Raw genomic sequence first — 21569 nt, 5'->3', positions numbered from 1 at the left:
TTTTTTGTGTGTGTGTGTATTTTCATTTCTTGCATTTAGCAGTGTACAGGGAGGAGACAGGAGATTAGTCATAATGATGTAGGTTTAATGGTGACTCACACCACTGTAAGAACAAAATTATAAGTCTGGCTCTTGTGCTGATTGAGTTACATTTGAAGATCATGATTTAAGGAATTTTGCTCTGGCGTTTCTTATTAATATAAACAGATTATGTAACTACCATTTTTTTGGGGGAAAAGGCTGTGGTCTGGTGATTTTACACAGTTAAAATTCAACATGATGCTTCACCCATAAGAGGATCATTGCGTAATTTCCCGGGCCAACACCTGTCAGATGAGCATCGCCAACCTTAAGCCTTTACCATGATGTGTATCGTCTCCTTCACTAAGCCTAATTTCTGATCCTACCTTGAAGTCCTTGATGCCGTCATAGATGCTGGCAGGAAGAAGCTTGTTCTCCCCGCAGCTTCGAGCCTCAGTGACTATCTCGATGACCTGCTCCAGGGCACAGCGCATTCGGTGGAACACGGCGTCTTTGTTGATCCGTGCCGACTCGCAATCTGGGTGCCTCAGGCAAGTCTTTGGAAGGAATTCGATGTGAAATGTCAACGCTCGCATCCTCCTCTACTCTTTCCAACTTCTATCCTTTTTCAAATAGATCCCTTTTTATGATTATGTGACTGAGTTTTGTGTATTACTACTGATAGCAGCATTTGAGAAACTCGAGAAGGCCTTAAATCTTTAAGCTGGACATAATCCATAACCCCTGCCCAGAGGTGCAGTGCTGGTGTGCCAGCTGTTTTACCTTGGAGGCTGTGAGGAGCATCATGGTGCATTTCTCCAGAACCGCTCTGGCGGCTGCCATCCGTGCTTTCTTCTTCTCATCCTTCAAGTCCTACAGCACAAAAACACACATAAAATGGTAATCAGTGGCTTTACTTCAGCTGTGAGTTCTAAAAACAAAAGGGATACAAAGCATCAAACATATGCAACATGCTGGTATGAAGGGACACACAAGCACAACACATGTTCCTCTCCAAGTTTACACAGATGAAACCGTCATCTAATGAAAAGAGATGCTGGCAGAATAGGAAAGAAGATGCTGTATGTGTGACCTGCTGCTTCCAAACAGAAATAGACAGCTCGAATTAGATGCGGGATTTGGAAAAAGCAGCTGAATCAACTCCTCTCCCATCATTTCGCTACAGATTACAAAGACGACGTGATTATCTGTCATTATTTTTGTCTCTATGCTCACTTGGCTTCAATAGATGAAGATGGTAGATTTTTCTAAAGGGCTGCGTGCATGTGCAGGAGTGTGCATTGGAGTAAGGGAGTGAATACAACAAAACAGGGTGGCAAAGGAGGAGAAGGAGCATTAGCTGCAATGAGGAGCGTCGGAGAGACATGATGTGTGTCAAAACACGAGCCCTGAGGAAATTCAGAAAGAGGGACGGCAGATCCTCTCTCCCTGTCTAGATATCGCAGTCGTTGCACTTTACATCATCTTCTGCAGGCAAAGCGCTTTAGTTGTACAGGCTGAATTTATGCATCAAAGAAGGATTAGCAGTCTTTGACAGAAGAAAGTAAAAAAAAAAAAAAGTGGGACTGTTTTACTGAAGCTTTGAGGGAAAGTTTTGTTTTGCTAATCTGGTAGCATATACTGCAGACAGAATGCATCTGAAAGCGCAGGTCAATTCACATCAAAAGAGAATTGTGATGTTGAGTGTTTGCAAGTTCATAACATACAAAAATAAATAGCTAGAGACAGAATTAAGTAAACTTTACAGAAAAGAAACAGGTCTCAAGGACATTTGTGACTTCATTGTTTGATTTTTTTGTGTAAATATTTGATGTTTATTATTGATTTGTTCTGAGTTTGCATGCACATTCATTGTGTAAATATTGCAGGTTTCACAGTCTGACTCTACCACCTGCTTTCCCATTCAGAATACCATGTTTAGAAAATCAGTGCTTGTTAGAAGATTAGATCTACATGAATAAACAAAATATGCTCAGTGTTGCAGAAATGAAGAGACATCATTTTATCCATATGCAGCTTTTTCTTTTGCATTTACATTTAATTTATACAGAGAAGTTTACATTGTGCCGATGAGTTTACACTCTTTAAAGAGAAAAGCAGAGAGTCGGTTTCTTCACATGCTACTCACGTTCTGTCTGTCTCCGGTGAGGTGGGCAAACTCCACCATCTCATTGCCAAACTGGCTGAAAATCTGTACAAATTCCTGGAAGGTGCTGACTCTTTCCAGATGGTCAAGGGTAACCAGGACCTGAGAGGAGTTAAAAAAAAATCAGGGTAGTACAGTGAACGGCCACAACATATATCTGAGCAAGCGGAATATCATATGTTTACATCCCAACAGTGAATACTTAACTTACAAGAGAACCAAGAATACATTTTCTATTTCAGTGTTCCCTTTTCATAGTAACAATGGCTCAGTGATGTGCAATTATATCAGAGATCTCCTAAAATAACACCAGCAGATTAAGTAGTTCCTAACATGCACTTTGGCTAATAGTAGGCTATGTAGCTGCTAATTTAGCTGCTGAAGGTAGGCTAGCTGGCAGCACTAACGCAGCAGCTTTCATCCACTGCAGACAAAGAGGAGGAAGAGATGTAATTGTGTTTGCCAGTAATGGAGCACAGGGGGCTGTCGACTGTCTGTCCTAACAAGGCTAACCAGTCATGATTAGGCCCCTTGTTTCCATTCTTGGCTCAGTCCACAGCTACATCCATATCACACTGTCTGGCTAAGAGCACTGCCAGGTACGATGGAAAGAGACAGTCTCTGGCTCTGTGTTTTTAAATGTGCTGCTTCCCTTCAATTACCTCTCGAGTACTCCTTCAGAGAGCCAGTACTTACCTATGAGGAAATAAAGGACTAAGGATGGAGTTTGCCAATGTGTGTGTGTGAGAGAGAGAGAGAGAGAGTGTATCTCTGAGTCTTTGTCTGTATGTGTGTTACGTCTGCATGTCTCACCTTGTTGCGTGATGTGATTATCTGCTTGATGACGATGCGATCAGCTAAGACCAGGACTTTAGTGACCGAGGAGAGGAGCAAGCGGGCAGCCTTCACCATGCCTGTCCTATCACTGAACACCGTGATGCGACTGTCTGACTGAGAGGACAAGGCTGATCCCACATCTGTCAGCTGGGCTATGGTATCACCTACAAGACAGAAGGGAAGCGTATACTTTACTGACAGAGTTAGACTGAAACAAATACCTGATGCTATCTAATTGCAGGTCTATTTTGAAGGTGTGTAGCTGTGCAACAAACAGTCTTTTCTCTCCTGCTGCTGATTTGTACACCTAATCTTTGGGTCTCTGCAGGTACAGAGTGCTGACCCCATACCAGAGCTCTGTTTTCCCACTTTTAAATCCGTTTCAGTCTTCTCTCACTGTTCACTGGGGTGCGATAATGACTAAAACATAATTTCTCAACTGTAAGTGGAGGCATTCATACACAGTGTATGAGGCTGCATCATTATAATGCATAAACCTCAGTTAAATTTTTAGCATTTACCATTTCTTCTGCTGTTTGTAAATCTGGCCAAGAGTGAGCTGAAAACCCAACAGATGATGGATTACCTTTTAAATTATACTGCATGCCAGAAGATAAGCGACACAAAATAGCAGTAGAGAACTAAGAAAATGTCCTGTTCTCTACAAATCATATTAACAAATTTCTTCCACATGATTCTCCTGAAAAAGAAAAACAAATAAAAACCCAAAATGGACTTGAAGTTTGTGGCTAACTGTCTATTCAGGAAAAGTTTCCTCCCAGTTAGGGGGCCAGACTCAGAACATGCTGAAGGGTTTCTATATCCCATCTGGCTTGGGAGCACGCAGGAAAGAGCTGGAAGAGATGTGAATAGCCAAAAAGACCTTCAGGCTACTTTTCTTCGCCTGCTGCCACTGAGATCTGGACCCACATAAAAGACAGATAATGGAGGGATGGATGGTCAATTGATAATTTCCTAAATGCCCGCTAAGTTATTTCAGAGAACTCTATGGCACAATTTTCTTCCAATCTGCCGCTCACCATCTCCAGGAGAACATATTGTCCTGGACAGGATGAAACACAATGGTATTATATTCAGCATCGTGCTAGGACAGCTATGCCAATCTGACCCAAACACTTCTGGCTAGCTTTTTGGATTATGTAAGCCATTTTTGGGGGGTAGACAACTAAAGCCTCAAATGCAATTGGCAAACATGTCTGAGCAAATTCACACGTATACAAAGGCAAAAGTCCAGCTTTCCCGTTTCTATCTTTTCTGACCTGCTCATACCAGCCCCAAAAAGGGAGGAATACAGAGTTTTAGCCTGAATACCCATCATCAAAATAGTACCTATCAAAAGGAAAATGTCCAGAGTGAAGAGCGAGAGAGTGAGAGAAAAATCTCAGGGAAAGGGGAGATAGCAGGGTCTCTATCGGGTCATGCAGCTTGGCTGTCTATTTGGCTTGGCTGGTCCTTTAAAAGATGCAGCTCTGACGAACTGATTGCATCCGACAGGCTGCTTTTCTGTGCCAGCTCTGCTAACCAGTTAAAACATCTAGGCCTGGCTCACAAAGACTGGCTCTCAACCCCCATGACACAAACAGGGTGGAAAGCAGAGTGAGCCAACTGTGCCCTCTGAATCCCAGAATGTGGACGGTATGGACTGGAATCTGGATTTTCATGACCTTAAATGTAAAACGGAGCTCTCCCACTGGCCCCTGAGTTATTATATGTACTTGTGCCCTTTGTATCTTTGTTCACAGTGAAAAGCAGTTTTGTTCCTACATGTAAAATCACACAACAGATGTATTATTTTTTTTTCCTGTATGATAAATTTAATATTCGTATGTGATAATGTGGAAGAGCAATCCTTGGTGCGTTGGTGCAGCAGTCAAGCTTGCACGACTGAACGGATGGCAATGTCTGTCTGTCGGTGAATACAGATATTCATATTCCCCTCAGGGTGAACCGGATAAGCTGGTGATTCTTTAATTTCATCTAGCGCTATGATCAGCCCATATGTTGTTTTGTGACCAAATACCTCCACAACTACATCCACTGCCAAATTAAGATGAACATAGTGAACATTATCCCTGCTACACATTCAGCATGGTAGCAGTTAGCCTCAGTAGAGCCTTGCAGAGCTGCTAACATTGCTGTAGACTCTGTTTCTGTATCATTTGTATATTTTTCATTATCAAAAAAAAAGCACCTGCAGTCCACATGTACTCCAGTCTTAGAACACATACTGTAAGTCCCGTGACTTTATTTGATCCTAACTATACCATCTTATCTGGAATCTTTTCAAAGGCTAAAAGGAAAGTGAGACAGAGGCGTACAAATGTGAGAATGACACTGAGAGACTGAGTGAAAGCGACAGAGACAGAGATCCAACACAGATTGCCTTCACTGACCTGTCTCATTGGATCTCTCCACCGCTCTGATGATGGGTAGCATCTAATTAAACCAGTGCTTTCAGCCTGCCTTTATTTCATTCATTATAGCACACAAGGATGAAGCCTGCCTGATTAAACTTTCCCTGCGGCTAGGTATTAGAGAAATGTCATTCTTTCACTAACTAGCACTTACCCCTCCCATAGACTTAAAGACTCTAAAAAGTCTTTCTGTTTTATCCGTGAAAATGTCTCCATCATTTTCAAAAAAGACTAGACAAAAAATGTCTCCCTTTTTTTAGTCAGGGAACAGTTGTACAGTGTCAGTCAGGAGACGTGCAGGGGAAAACTGTGAAAACACCTCCCTGAGAGGGAAGTGAGAACTGGAATAAATTAGTCACAGTGGGCAACGTGCACACAAACGCACACATATACTTTACTTTGCCTTACTTTAGTGCACACATATACACATTTTCTCATCAGTCTATTCTCCTCCCACCAGCGCACTCTTTGTCTGAGTTTTAGCCGTCTTTACAAATCAGCGCTGTGTGAGGATTAAACGCTACACAGGCTGGTTCCCCCAGCATAAACCTATTATCACGGTGTTGTGTCTAAATTCTTATCCAATGTGATATTGTTTCCGGTCTGTTCTGTAGGAGGTTAAATGAGGTCCTTGTTTTGCTTGATGAGAACCAAGTTTCCAGATATAAAGAAGGGTTTTGTTTATTTATTTATTTATTTATTTTTGCCAAGCTAATGGTAGCAAATATCTAAACAAAGAACTGCAAGAAAGCTAGTGATAAACAGGAAGATACAGGGTTGACACAGGTGTCGTGAGTGTGTATTTTTACACTGTGTTTTAACCGCACAATGTTGCAAGAAAGTGTGGAAACACAGAGAGAAACAAATTCCTGACAAAACCATCACCTCTTCTTTCTCGGGTTCAATAAAAGCTGACAGTCCCGCAAGAGTGATGCACACATTCCTGGTTCTTCACACTGGTTGTCACTGTTTCCCCCCCTCTGACAACCCTCTGTGCCTCTTTGTCTCCCTGCTGTTCTACACTTGACATATCCATACATCCTTCTACACAACACCCTTGGGTGAAGAAACCCTTTTTTCAGCCTTTACTTCCGACCTAATGGCATCAAAGTCTTTGGATAACTCTGGTCTTGTGCTGTAATGCAGTTTGACAGCCAGACTGTCCGGACAAAAAGAAATTTGCTAAAATTTGATTACACTGTGAAGCCTGCAGGTGATGCCGGTGCTTTATGAGACTGTCACAGTTTGTCTTAACAATTAAACACTGATGAGCATACAATATTGTAAGTCTTATTGACTGACTCACTATAACACCCTCAAGGGCAACTGATGCTTATTGCGAGCTTGTGACAGGAAGATTCGGTTTGAATCCACTACAAAGGAGCATTTAGGATAAAGCACCTTCACATAATTTTGCAACGTGAATCTGTGACCGCAAAATAAGCGCCATCGCCATCTCCTCCCGAAGAGAAGCACTCCACAAACACAGCAGTAATTCAGTGAAATGTCAAGCACATAATAAGATCGAGTCAAAGAGGCCTACCTGCTCTGCGGGCCTCGAAGCAGGCTTGACCCATCTCATCCTTCAGCTCTTGGTTCTCTACGGCGATGGCCTCACCGACGGCCACAAAACGCCCCACTGCTGCGCTCACTGCCTGGCCCACCCTGTGTATGGCTGCCAGGGTGCGCTCTGACTTCTTTGGCTTGTCTTTATGATTGATCAGAGTGGTGATCTGCAGGAATGTGTAGAAGAAGAACAGATGAACATTATTCATATGTAGGAATACACATACTTGTTACCTCGCAAACTTGCAGGTAACACAGCGCGAGCACTGCAAATGTGTAGTTACATTCCAATGTGAAGATGTATAAATATTCCTAAAGATGTCGATGACAATATAATTATACAATAAAATACAGGGCTATGACTAATATTAAATTGAGGATGGGTTAATATTTTCAATACAATAATTAAAAAAACATATAGATATAAAAGCAGCAGACTGTCACATTTTGAGAAGCTGTAAACAGAAAATCTTTTACATTTTTGTTTGATAAATGATACCAACGATTGATTATCTAAATAGTTGATCAAATCTTTTAAACAATACATGAACCATTCCTTGTAACACCAATGTAATGAAAAACAAGACAATCAAGCACCCTGTGTTTTTTGCAGTCTAAAAAAGGCTGCTTGTTGCCAGTGTAGATTCATAAATTCATAACTAACAGCAGCTTTGATAAGGCAGCATGTAGAGTCTGGAGCACATGCTCCATTTGCTTATCAGCAGAGAGGAGTTTCCTGTTCAGCTACAAGAGATAGCACTTTGGAAGCCAACACATGGACAACTTTCTATGTGTGACAGAACCATATCTACGGCCAAAACACAACTGATCTCCAACACCCTGACACAACGTTTTATATAGTTTGAAAAAAGAGTAACAAAGAAGAGCAGATGAGACTTTCATGCACATCTTCCTGTGACATAAACAAGACCACTGGGTACACAGAAACACACACAGGTGGGGCCTCTTAGTGATAATTGAGGGTATTAATTATGAATAGGTAGAGCCAATTATCATCAATTATTTATTGATTGCTTCCACTCTCTCCAGCTGTTATCATTGTAGGTGTGTGTATGTGTGTGTGTGTCAAAGCATTTAGGTCAGGGGGTGGTGGGTGGTAATTTTAATTGGTCCATCAGCTGCATGTGGTCCAAATGGGTAATCTTTGACACTGAAGTCTTTGTGGGCTACAGAGCGCACGCTGGCTCTGCTGAGCTCAGGTGGCCGTTTGAACGACACAGGAATGTAACACGGCAAAAGAATGTGACTGAAATCCTTTGAAATGTGTTAAGGTATATCTGACTTTGAAAACTGACAGGATTGGTATTGATCTGCACCACTCAGATAGTGTATACACACACACACACACACACACACACACACACACACACTAAGGCCTGACTGTTCCCAAACATGGCAATAACTTTTTTTGGGTCTGGGTCCTTGGCTCGCTTTGTTAAAAAAAAAAAACAAAAACAAAAACAAAAAAAAAAACATTAGCTAAGATTATCGGTTTTCTGTCAATTCACTAATTGATTAATTGAAGCTTCAGTACTACATTCAGGTCAATAGTGCCTCTACAAAAGGAAGCCCTTTCTAATTAATTTCACCATCAATTTCCCCCACCCAAGACAGTGAGTGACATTATTAAATCTTAAATTTTACGCTGTCTGACCAACAGGACAAAAGACCCAAAATATCCAATTTACTAAACTATAAGACCAAAAAAGCTGCAAATTGTTGCATTTGAGAATATAAAATATTATTTGTTTTGATGTTTTGTTTAAATTCAATAGACTAATTTATCACCAATCCACACCTCATTATTTGATTACATTTTTCTTTATCGATAAATCATTAAGCTTGTAAAATGTAAACATTAGAATACACAAAACTGTATTAGAATCCTAAACTCATGCTTGGGAGTGGCAGACCACAAAAGGGGGACCACAAATTCTACAAATGCCTCGTGACTTTGAACTGTCAAACAATGCTAAATGAGCCTGACTCAGAAAACCTCTTGAGCTTTGTGAGATGTGACCCACATTAAAACTGTACATCACACATCATCCAGACCGATGATTTCATCATGTACCACTGAGTCAAAAGTTCTTTAAACTGCCCTTGGCAACATGTTTAACACTGCTAAAGTTGCTTCACAGAATCCAGCCGCTGTGCTCATTAGCACCACACACAGCAAATGCTTGTGTCTCTTGTTGAGAAATACCTTCAGTGGGAATGTGTAAAAACAAAAGAGTGCTGCCTTGTGTGGCACAGATTCTGCACAGAAAACTGAATTGCTTAGTTAAATCCCAGGAATAATCAAGGTCATATCTCTATACTGCACTGAAGTTCCAGTAGCAGTTCTGTGCAGTCATAGAAAACACTTTCACAATAACACTCATTGATTTCTATTAAACCTACATGCCCTACAGATAATGCTTATAAGACAGCATAAAAGGTGTCAAATATCTAATTTGGGCTATTTATTGGCAAGAATTCAGCGACACAACATGACACATGACGATTCCAAATATTAAAACTAATTAAAATCAGATGTTTTGCATGAATCTAAGCATGTACATAAATTAAAAATCAATTCTTAAATGTAGCACTATTTTCTTAAATCCCCATATCTAACTGTGTCACACAAGGAAACATGAAAAAAAGAGATAGAAAGAACAAAGTTGAGACGCAGGAGTGCAAAAGAAGACAAACAGAAAATGAACAAAATCGCTCAGTCATTTAACCACTTGTCTTAACCACACCCCCACAAGATCCTGACCTTGAAATTGCTCATAAACTTCATTTATCACTCTGTATTACAGCTTCCCTTCCTGCAGGCCCTGTCACTGACTCACCCACACAGAGTAGGCTACTCCATAGAAAACACCAACGCCAGCTGGATGAACATTACGCAGCCTAACAGGGAATTGGGGCACCGTGACACACGATTCAGACCCGTATCATATCAGGCCGTTGTTCAGTGGCAGTGAAATCCACTCACGTTATACAACAGACCTAATAAATATTTCTGCTGAGTATGATTCTGATGGATGAATCATTTGTCCCTGCTTTCTTTTTTCTGGAGGACGCCGTGTCTGTGTTTCGTGTGTACAACTGAGTGTGAGTGTGCACATGTTTTTTTTTAATGCCAGCAGGGTACACGCATGTATAAATGAAGGGAAAGGCATGACTGTTTTCCCAGAGGAGTTGTATAAGCAAATGGTGACACTCAGGAACACTTTTTCTGGCGCTGATCCAGAATCTCAGTGTTTTAAATGGCGAGAGAGAGTGAGAGGAACCTGAGAGTGAGCCTGGATGTGTGTTACAGGCATACATGAGCCTCAGAGAGAGAGAGAGAGAGAGAGAGAGAGAGAGAGGAGAGCAAGAGGAACTGCCAGAAAGAGACAGAAAGAGAAGGAAACAAGAGAGGGTCAAAAGTGAAACCAAGAGAAAACCTGATAACAGGTCTTCCTGTGTGGAACAAAGCATGAGCAGAGGTTGAAGTTAGTTTGACAAGTTTTACACAATCATCTTTCACATCTGTGAAAGACCAAAAGTTGAAAAAGTCTGTGCGAATTGCAACGAGAGACCAGGAAAGAGAGCAGACAATAACCAATGCCTGAGATTTCCTCCATTACGGATTACTAGGTGGGTACATTTACTGGACTGTGCAAACAGGAACAGAGCAGGGTGGAGAGAACATAATATTGATACAGTGCCATCAGAGACAGAGGGGCCATTGTGTTTGTGTGCAAATCAAAAGAACTTCTGTCGTTCTCACTGTGCAGAGATAAAGACAAGTGCACATTCATTCTACATTTGTTAGTAAAACAGCCAAGAAACTGTGCAGTTCAGAATCTGAGCTTCCAAAAACTATGCGTAAATCATGAGTTGAATCAGCAAATACTGAAACAAGGAATAAGAAAAAGAAGACTACCACTCGACATTCAAAGCAAACTTTTACCACCTCACAGGTTTTGATATTCTGTGGGCACATTTCAGTCGATACCAGGCAAAGTACTGAGGTTCAATACTCAGATTCACTCCTTACTGGCACCTGCTCAATCATTAAAGCTGCCTTCAGGCCAAAGGTTAGGAGTGTACATATTTTACAACAGTCAACTCATTTAAAATGTCTCTTCTCAGTTCATTCTGCATCTCTCTCTCTCTCTTTCACACCCTCCCTCTCTGTGCCTTGCTTGCTGTGCTCTGCTGCAATCCAGCAGCAGCGTTTGAATGCCAGTGTGCACTCCCAACAAAGCAGCATCCGGCCCAAAGCCTCCCAAAACCCGCAGAGGATTTACATGATATGAAATCTGTGAAATAAGCACAAAATGTTCCTGCTTTAGATGCAAAGTCAGACCTCCAACAGATTGGTTTATTGATGGGGATAACTGAACATCTCCATCACCTAAAAAAAAAAAAAAGAAATAAAAAATGAACTCCCTCCTGTTTTGGCGATGTCAACCGTGTTGCAACGGTTTGGACACAGAAGGATTTACTTTGGAGTAAAATGTCTTAATCTGCTAATATAATAAATGGGAGCCAACATAGAATGAACACACCATTTGGAAAGGTTTGGATTTGCCTGTAATATTGATGAATTTCAGACAGCAAATGTATTACTTACATCTGAAATAGTTTGGGCCCCAAAAGAAGAAATTTCCCCACACTGCTGCATGACATGGGAGAATACTGTTATAACCTCCCCCCCCAAATTCCCTTCAATTTTGAATCTGTTTTCCACTGCAGAGAATCCTGAGTGACGCCTGATTATTACTGAACCACAATGGGGGCGATTGGGCTCTAAATATTTGAAGAACTTTTCTTTCAGCAGACTTCAGGGGTCCCTTTGAATTCTACCCAGTGGCTAAATTGAAAAGGCTGAAAGTGTGATTTGTCAGTCCATAGTACATTCAGCTGGCATTCCATGATTCAATTCCAATAGTGCTAAACCTTGACTAACCTTGATTGTTAATCCTCTGCAAAAGGTCATTAAATCTTGTTTGTCATAAACATAACTGTGCACTGAAAGAGAATGAGAGAAAACCTCTAAAACTTTCATGTTTCAGGACTTAAAAAAGGACAGCGTGAACCCTGCTGCTGCTCCAGTACACGCACACAATCTCTTATAAAGTCTATCTTTTTCACTCTCACATTAACACAGGACATCCTGTCCATTCCCTTCTTGTTACTTTCTCCCCTGAACCAGTCAATTCCCAGCCATCCACCTCTCATCTCTTTGTTGTCCATAATTAGCAGGACAATTACAAGGCCATAAAAGTGACGTCGACATCTTACGCTGACCAGCACAATAACGAACAGAATCCACCCATTGGTTAGCGGGAAATCTAGACTAACACCTCAAGGACACATCGAGTGACCATAAATCAGATGGTAACAAAAGCTGGAAACACTTGTGGCTGCCTCCCATGGCTGCTGACTGAGTTTCATTGAATGACTGTATCAAGAGAAAGTTTGGTGTTATCAGAGTCATTCTTTCTTTCTGCTGGTCTTCTCCCTCTGCTCTTATTCTTTTGTGATTGTGCAGTTGTATAAATGTGTAGATAAATGGGTGCATTTGTGGAAGAAAAATCCAGTTTACTCAAAACAGATCAATTCAAAGGCGCTTTTCCAGCCGCAAATTTGCGTCATTCATGTCATTTAATAAATGCAAGTAATCCTTTCACAAACAAAGGCGGGGAGATAAAAGTGAGTGTGAAAAAGCTTGTCCTGAAGGCCTGACAGGGTCTTTATTAAACACATATTGTAGCCATTCATCACAATAATTACTTGCTTAGCAAGTGTTGTATTGGTTTGCTCATTTGTCTCATTTATATCTCTGATTCATTTAAGCTTTACTTGGGCTTCTGGCAAGAGCAACAATTCAAAAGAACAAAAAGACCACTGAAAGTCTGCATTAGAAACTGAATCCTTGCAGAGGAACTCACGTCATGTGCAACCATTAGCAGTCAGGCTAAAGGACACACGTGAATGTGGGGGTGCAAGTCAAAGGAGAAATACTACAATCTATCTATAGTAACAGCAATTCTTTTGTTGTCCACATGTGCACAGATTAAAGTATTTACTGCAGTACTGCTGTGCGTAAGTGAGTCCAGATAATCATTGTGTGTGTGTGTGTGTGCAGGAAATAATTGGACAGTAGTTTGTGTGAAGAGAAGGAGATGAGGAGGACAAAAACAAAACGAGCAGTTTACAGTTGACTTCATAATCAGAGGAAACTGTCTGCATTATGCTGTGAGAGTGAGTTTCCATGTTTGTCCTTGTTAATATGTGAGTTTCTCCATTTGTGGAAACTATTTCTGCTCCTGTACACCTCGGATTGTTGCCCTCATCACACAAAATCTACAGCATATGGATCACTTTGTTAAAATAAACAGGAAAAAGAACACTCCCAGATCTCATTTCAGCCCATTACAGAACAAAGAGATCATTGTTGCAAAAAGTACACCACCCGAAGAGGACACTGAATGTTTGTCCTATCCTTGCTGATTTCTCCTGGAGGTTTGTGTGTGTGTGTGTGTGTGTGTGTGTGTGTGTTTGTGTGTTTTCGACATAATCTGAAGCGCGAGTTTCTGTTTGGTCTTGATGATGCAAGGAGAAACGTGGCTGGCTGTTCACTGGGGACTGCAAGAGGGAGAAACACAACATAAGAGGAAAGGGATGAAAGTCGTACTGAACATGCACTTTAATGGGTGAGCAAATCCCTCCAAATTGGCAGTGAGCAGACGGGTGTTCGATTCTGCGTTGGACAACAGCCAGATTGGAGAAGCAATACGAGGAGATGAAAAGAGAGACAAGGGAGTTAGGAGGAGAGCGGGTACAGATAGATGGAAGGAGGTGAAGGAAGCAAGAGGATAAAGAGGACGTGTCACTTCTCTCTTTCAAAATTCCCTCTCTTGTGACTTGAGTAGTCTCTGTTTTTGCCTTCCTACCTTCATGTACCTCTCCTCTAGCCGTCTTCTGTGTCTACAGTGCTTCAAGTCTGTCCCTGGGGCCAGGCTGCTGCAGAACAGTACAGTACAGTACAGTACAGTACGGTACAGCAGCAGCTTGTGGTGTTTTAACCTGCATCCTTTGGCGTATATTGTAAAACCATGTGCAAAGAACAGGGGGCCCTACTGTCAAATGCTAAACACACACTGTGACAACACAACTTGCCAAACTGATCTGAACAAATATACAATAAACAATATAAACAATATATATAATTTATAAAGGCACATTTCTGGACACAGAAAAGGTCATTACTAAACAACATTCATAAAACATAACAGGCCAGGGCCAATTTACACCCATATTCTGCAACAATGAGTCATGCCCTCATCTACAAAATGTAAGCGGCACTCATTTTATGCTCTTTCAGCTGCCTACAGACACAATGGAGAGAGTTACCGAGTCAGCTAATGGGAGCAGAATGCAAGTTCTCTGGTGTACCTTGTTAAATTAGAACCACAAGGCAGCAGTTCAATTTAGCATAAAAGCTGAGCTGAACCCCATCCATATGTAGTCTTGACTGGTCATGAATTCTTTGGGAATTAGACTGCATACACAGAGCTATTTTTCATTAGGTATCATCCCCCCTCCTCCACACACACACACACACCTGCAGAAACACACACACTGAGGTGTTACTGCACACTTTCATCTTTATACAGTTTCTAAAAGCCTGTTTCCCCTGACACCACACCAAATCCACTTCTAGGGAGAAGTAACACAAGGAAGCAGAGAAATCTGATGAAGTAAAAGACCATAAGAATCAAGTCTGAGACATCCCAAAGATAATTTGCCTGTTATTTAAGTAACACGTGGTTATTATTGACTGTGCTTGTTGAAATGACTGAAAGCACGCTGACCTCAGATCAGTGTGATTCAGGGACCTACTGGCTCACCAAACCAGTGATATCAATGTCACATTATAAGACCGCATTCAACTAGAAAAGCCCACTTTCCATACCTTTTCCTCATGCGCACACACACACACACATACACACAAATACACACCTAGCTGAAGCACCAAACTTACCCGAGATAAAGACAGGGAGTGCAGTAAATTGGCAGTAGTAGCCATGGCCCTTTAGGCTGATTGAACACAGATGGTTTTACCCAGGAAGATGGATCACTCAGAGAATAGATCACTATATGCCTATACAACCACAAGATAACAGGAATAAAGCCAGGCAAAGAGACAGGCAGAGGGGGGGCGAGGGCACAGACGAGGTGATAGATGTGGGAAAACTACCGAGGCCAACAGACGGGCAAGCTGACAGCCATGTAGTTTAGTACAGCTACTGCCAACAAACAGATTAGCATCCTGGCATGTTTATGCCCAAAGGGTAAGCACCTCTATGTGTTTATGTCTCTTTGCGACTAATTATTAAACTTTAACTGCATTTGCATGAGAATACTGGTTTTCCATTTCAGATGTCTCCTCTTCACCATTAATTATCACAGCATTAGTTTGATATCAATACATGAATGATATTTTCTAAGACTGGCTGGAGACAAAAGCCAAATTAGAGTCAAAGTGAAAATTGGATTTCCAGTCACCAGCCGAAATGTAACTCTGAACATGAATCTTGCCTCTGTGTAAATGCAAATGTTTGCTAACAAGTGTAAATATATATAAATATATATATATATATATATATATATATATATATATACTTCTTATTAAGTTAATCAGTTGCTTTTGCACCTACAGTCTGTCTTCTTCCCCAAATGGCAAAACAATAATTAAATCAATTTCATGGTCTCATTAAATGGCGCTATTGAATTATTACATTTTAAACTGTTAGTGGAGGAAGATTTGTTTCCTGTTTCCTTTGTTAAGAACAGCAAGTCTTTCTAAGTGTATATTAGTAGTAACAGTTGTTAAGCAGAATTATTGAGTTACTATTGTTCAAGTGAACCATATTTTTATTGTCATTTTTTCACGTTTCCAAGTCGCTCACAGCTGACAACTGTGTAATGTATTGAGCCTGTTTTGTTTGACTTAAATTTGGGGCTGTGCATAGACACAGTAAACACGGTGGGTGAGAAAGTGGGTGACAAGGTTACAGATCAGGAGACAAGCACACGACATGAAGCTCGGTGCATGTACGCCAAGAGACCTGCAGTCAGACAGTTGAGCAGGCGAACACTGATGGAGGTGGACAAGGAAAAGGGGTGTGTGTGTGTAGAGACAAGGGCTGACGGACAGTAAAGACAACCTGAACGGCATACAGGCCAGCAGATGAACAAGTATGGATTTTTCTCAGATTGTACTCCACTGGAGTTGAATGAGAGAAGGGCACTGTTTGGCACTCAAGCTTTGGCTAAGCAATCACAGCTGACATTTGATTATGTGGACAGGCAGACTGAATCGAGTGCAAATATCAGTGAGAAGGCTGATGAATAATAACTAACCTCATCCCAGTGCATATAACCAACTTCTCAAGGACAGTGACCAACAAGGCTGGATCATGTCCCCTCAGTAAATCTGAATGGCACGTGAACACACTCACTCACAGATTTCCAGTCAAATCTAGTTGATAACAAAACACATTTACTTGTCTATCGGTTACAGCTAGGTAATGGCTGGTGTAATTTCTTGACTGTTGTACCTAATAAACACTTTTTGAGAAATACAAATATTTTTCTTACAAAATCCATTTGTATAGTTAAGATGTAATGTTGGCTAGTCACACAAGAAGACAAAAACAGTCTAAAACTGTTTAAATCAGGATTCATATGAAAAGTAAGCAAAATTGCAAATCTGTTCAAACATTCAATGCCAACTTCTGGTACCTGATGGTTTCTTTGACAGAAACTTTTCTTGACTAAAACTGCACAAGCAATGAAAACACAAACCTGTTCTGATCCGTTTTCTTCCTCGCTATGGAAAACTATTCTTAGCATTGTGACATACGTTTTCACTTTCACTGTGGACAATCACATGAAAGAGGACTGAGAGAGGCCACATATGGGCACTGATGTCTACGTTAGCATACAAAGTATTGTGGTCCTGGGCTCCATTCCAAAACATTATGTCAACCCAGTACTATGAGACACTTACGTACAGTGTAATTTTACTGGGCCATGATCCACCAGGTACATTATTCAGTGTAGAACACAGCCTGTGTGCATGTAAAAAAAAAAAATACATAATGGAACCTTTGTGTTCAGAAAAATAACTTTATAGGAGCAAGTCATGCAGCTGACGTTGTAGAGGCCTGCTCTGTGTGCTGCATGAGAGGCTCGCCTTGACATATGGAAAAGACAGTAAATATGATGCCGGTTAAAACACATTCCTGACTCCTGTGACCACTGTGGCATGCCAGGGCCATGATGTACGCATAGTTGCATGGTGCTCGTGTAGAAGAAATGACAGCCACTGAAACACGCTTCTCCACACACACACACACACACACACACACACACACACACGCACACACAACGTTTATAGTGAACAGAGCACAATACCGCTTTTCATTCCTTCTTGCTCACGTAATTCTCTGGGTAGTAGGTGGGAGGGAGGGACAGAGACAGACAAAGAGAAAGTCAGGGAAGGGGTCAACCAAGGAGAGAGATGTGCCCTGGACATAGCGTGACTGCTGGGTCAAACTCCCTCTGGCTGTCTCAAATGTTCACCTGCCCTTTCTTCAGTGTACTCGGGGATGCATCGAGGAATGTGATGTGGGGGTCAGCATCAGATATAGAGCACCCTGAGGCGGTGATTCACCTGGGCCTTGAGACCTATACGTACCGAGCTTTTCATGCAGTAACAGTGTCTTCTATATAAGTATTTAAGAGTATTATTTCTTTTCTTCCGCACAGTTTGGATGCAGATCATAATAAAAGTTTCATACTCAGAATGTTTTCTAGAAAGCTTCTTTTTTTTAAAAAAAGAATTTCCCTTCAGGAATAAATAAAGGAATTCTGATTCAGATTTTTTTTCATTACACAAAAATATGTTACATGTCTTGCTCAGCATTTAATGCTGTCTATAAAGGGAATAGGTCAACATTTTTATTTTATCTTCATTTTATTTGTTAATGAGTTTGATTAGAAGATTGATAGCACCCTCATGTCTATATAGTTTTCAGTCTTTATACTAAGCTAAGCTAACCATAGTCTGGCTGTTGACCCATTTTTACAGTACACATGAGAAAGTGGTATCAATCGACTCATCCAACTCTAACTTGAGTAAGAGTATTGCACAAAATGTTATCCCTTTAACATAAGAAACCATACAAGAATTTCAAAATCAAAGTATAAAATTAGCAAAGGTTTGTGATTCCTGGGTTTTGTCAGAAAAAATCTGAATTAGGAATAATGAAAAGATTGCTGAAGACTCCGACCAGGTGTCTCCTTTTTATTCTTTTTATTCTTACCACTATTCTTTTACAGAACTGAGATTTCAGTTGCTTTCACTGCATTTTCATGGTCAAAGGAATAACATGATTTGCTAACTAAACTGTCGCATCTGTCCTCTTTACAGTTACATCTCAGCAGGTTACCGTGACTCTTCCAGTAAAGCTGAGGTGGCGTATGACCCTTGAGTTGTCAACTGAAATGTTTGCTCCGGGCTCTTCATGCGACTCACAGCGCAGCAAGCGTGTCAGACACTGTTCTCTTTCTCCCCTGTTCCAGCTTTTTGTCGCACCACGGCAACAACAGCAAGTGCTGCTGCAACGTGCATCATCATTTTTTGTGTGTGTGAGGAATTCGAGCTTGGTCAGATTAGCTGACTCACCAAGGAACCCCTTGAATATGATGAAAAATGCAGATATGTTTAACGGGACAAAGCACTCAAAGCAAATTAACAATGAGTTTATCAATCACAACATTTTTAATGCTGACGGTGCAGGCTTACTTTTTAACTTTCCTCTGGCAAAGCCTTAAATACAATGTAAAATGCAGACTTAATATGAACGGGAATATTAATCATACACTACAGCAAGTCAAATGTTAGTCATGCTGCTTAAATATATTTTAAAATTCTGTGGTGCCTTCAGTTGTTTCTTCTTCAACCGCTAAGCTTGTGAAGGGCGGATGGCTCTGTATTACAGCAATCTGACAGTCAATCAGCTCGGCCTGCCCACGTGAGTGCAGAGAAGCCAAGACAAAATAACAGAATAGATTATAAGGTTGGCACACAGTAGACAAAACCAATAAAATCAGCCCATATATTCCTAGGGACCATTCACTGTCAAATAAACGACAAACATAATCCCACTTATTGCCTGGTATTACAGCTTGGCATCGATCCTTGGTGCTCTGCCACAGTTCAAGTGTTCATAGCCTCTCTGAAACCTCTAAGAGATGGATTTCCAAATAGAGGGAAGGAAACAAGGCCCAGGGTTTCCAGATTACATATTTGTAATTGTTTCACATGAAGAGAAGTATTCATCTCCAAGATTTGGCAGCAGACTGGCTCACCACTTGTGCCAAAGCATGGTAGTGTTTCTAAAAGCTAAACGAAAAGCAGAACAGGCCGCGTGCTACCCGGTACTCCATCATGGCTGTCTGAAAATAATGGGAAATCTATCAAGTCTTAAGTGGGCCCACTGCAGGCTTCTGAACAGACAGCTCTCCAGAGTCACTCTGACCTGAGCTAGTTGTAGTCTACACTGTGACAAACACTGACAGGCAAAATCAAATCAGTCTTTATTAAAACTGTCATCTTTTATTAGTAGTTCCCATAATATGCTTTTATTCAAATACTTGGTTCCCATTTGCATGAAAGCCACGCTTGATATCTGAGTGGATGTATTACTCATCTGAGGAAAAAAACCCTATTACGGGACGTCGCTGACCTGGTTTGTTAGTGCTTCGACAGTAACACATAATCTACAGTGTGATCAGTCAGGTTGATATGAGGTGCAGGAAGCCTAGAGGGACCAGCAGGAGCTGATAAGAGAGAATGATAAACCAGGGAGAAAAACAGACGGACAGCTGTGATTGAAAGATAGGCAGACGAGTGGCAGAGAGCATTCAGTAAATAAGGAAAGAGGGTGGACAGCTATGATAGAGAAAAACAGAGGGCAGGGGCTGAGAGGAGCTGCAGAGGGAACTAAGCAAAATGAGTCTTTAAAAGTTTTTACATACTGTAGAGTGAGTTGGGAAAGAAAATTGCTCTCTTTCAGTTGAGAATAACACTGGGGGTAGATGAGGTGAGACATTGTGAGTAAGAGTGACCTCTGATTCAATGGTCCTTGCTGGGAGGTAGACAAACAAAACATGACCGTGGATCAATTTTTGCTCCGTTAACCACGATCCAAGGTTAACTAATATGGGAAAGGGAACAGAGGGAATTGATCTTCTCTATTTGCAGAGCACCAGACCATGGCACAAACTACTGTTGTGGTTCACCGACCTTGTTACTCTTTAAAACCCTATACAGTTGCTGGTGGGACAGCAGTGAATGGAAAAAAAAATCAGATCACAATTAATCTAATGTCACTGATGAACTTAAGAGAGCACTGAGAGGCCCTCAAAAACAAAGACCTTTATTTTCGAGAAGCTGCATCTTATCAAAAGACTTCCACAACTACATCTGCGTACATGCAGCCATCAGATGTTACAGTTGGATTTCCTGTTCAGATTTAAAAAAAAATAAACAAACAAACAAACAAAAAAACAAAACAAAACACTGCTAATTCTGTTAATTCTAAAGCTAGAACCAGGAGCAAGTTCACTTAACTTAGTCTGCAGACTGGCACCTCTAAAACTCATAAATGAACACATTTTATGTTAATCTAAGTTTAATCTATAGTGAAACTAAAAGTGTTAAAATGGAGGAGTTATGTATCAGACTATTCCTTGGCCAGGCACAGTGACTTTGAAAATTTGTAGGGATTAAACAAACAAGATATGACGTGTTAAGGTGCAAGAGTTGAAAGTGCTGGTGGGTGGGTTTCTTTTTTCCCCTGTGGACATGACCAGGCTAGCTCTTTTCTCCTGTTTGTAGTCTTTGTGCAAAGCTAATATAAGCAGCCCGTGGTTGTAGCTCCATATTTACCATAACGAGCTGAGGGTGGCATCAGTCCTCCTATCTTACTCTCAGCAGAAAAACAAATAAGTCTATCTTATAACATCTCTAAAGTAGGGGCAGAGTATCAGAGTATCATAAGTGTGAGAAGCAAATAAATTACCCGACTATATATATCTAGTTCATGTTGTACACATAAATTTAATCCACACAGCACCTCAAAAATTCTCAATCTACCAAGATAATCTGAGAGTCTGTGTTGAAAGGGATGTTTTTGGTTCGGTTCTGAGCAAAACACAATAAAGGGTACAGGGTCTGCTGTCAAATAAATAATGAAACAATACATCAAAAATGTTTCTCTAGGTATTCCATTAGTGTAGCCCCAGACTATATGCTGGAGATGGCCTTTTTCCCTTCCAGTGTGTGGGTGATCATCACAGTGACGCAACTGAAATACTGAGCATCTGTCGGCAACTGAATACCACTAACATCTCATCTTAACAAATATTTCAGATGCAATGAACTACCAAAACTTGCATAT

The 21569-nt window shown here is 40.9% G+C and overlaps 1 protein-coding gene across 6 annotated transcripts in view; it reads right to left on the bottom strand.

Moving 5' to 3' along the window:
* The window catches only part of ctnnal1 (catenin (cadherin-associated protein), alpha-like 1), a 45964-nt gene that overhangs the window by 11625 nt on the left and 12770 nt on the right, over positions 1–21569 (bottom strand). For all 6 annotated transcript variants that reach the window (XM_046417277.1, XM_046417279.1, XM_046417282.1 and 3 more), the window contains 5 exons: positions 7004–7193; positions 3002–3189; positions 2171–2290; positions 805–894; positions 408–578 (listed from right to left, as the gene is read on the bottom strand). In XM_046417277.1, coding sequence (XP_046273233.1) covers positions 408–578; positions 805–894; positions 2171–2290; positions 3002–3189; positions 7004–7193 — 759 coding nt within the window. The remainder of the gene's footprint in view (positions 1–407; positions 579–804; positions 895–2170; positions 2291–3001; positions 3190–7003; positions 7194–21569) is intronic.

This window comes from Scatophagus argus, chromosome 17, assembly GCF_020382885.2.
Source record: "Scatophagus argus isolate fScaArg1 chromosome 17, fScaArg1.pri, whole genome shotgun sequence".
Classification (NCBI taxonomy): Eukaryota; Metazoa; Chordata; class Actinopteri; family Scatophagidae; genus Scatophagus; species Scatophagus argus.
The sequence above is the reverse complement of the archived record's forward strand: the minus strand, read 5'-3'. Positions and strand labels throughout refer to the sequence as shown.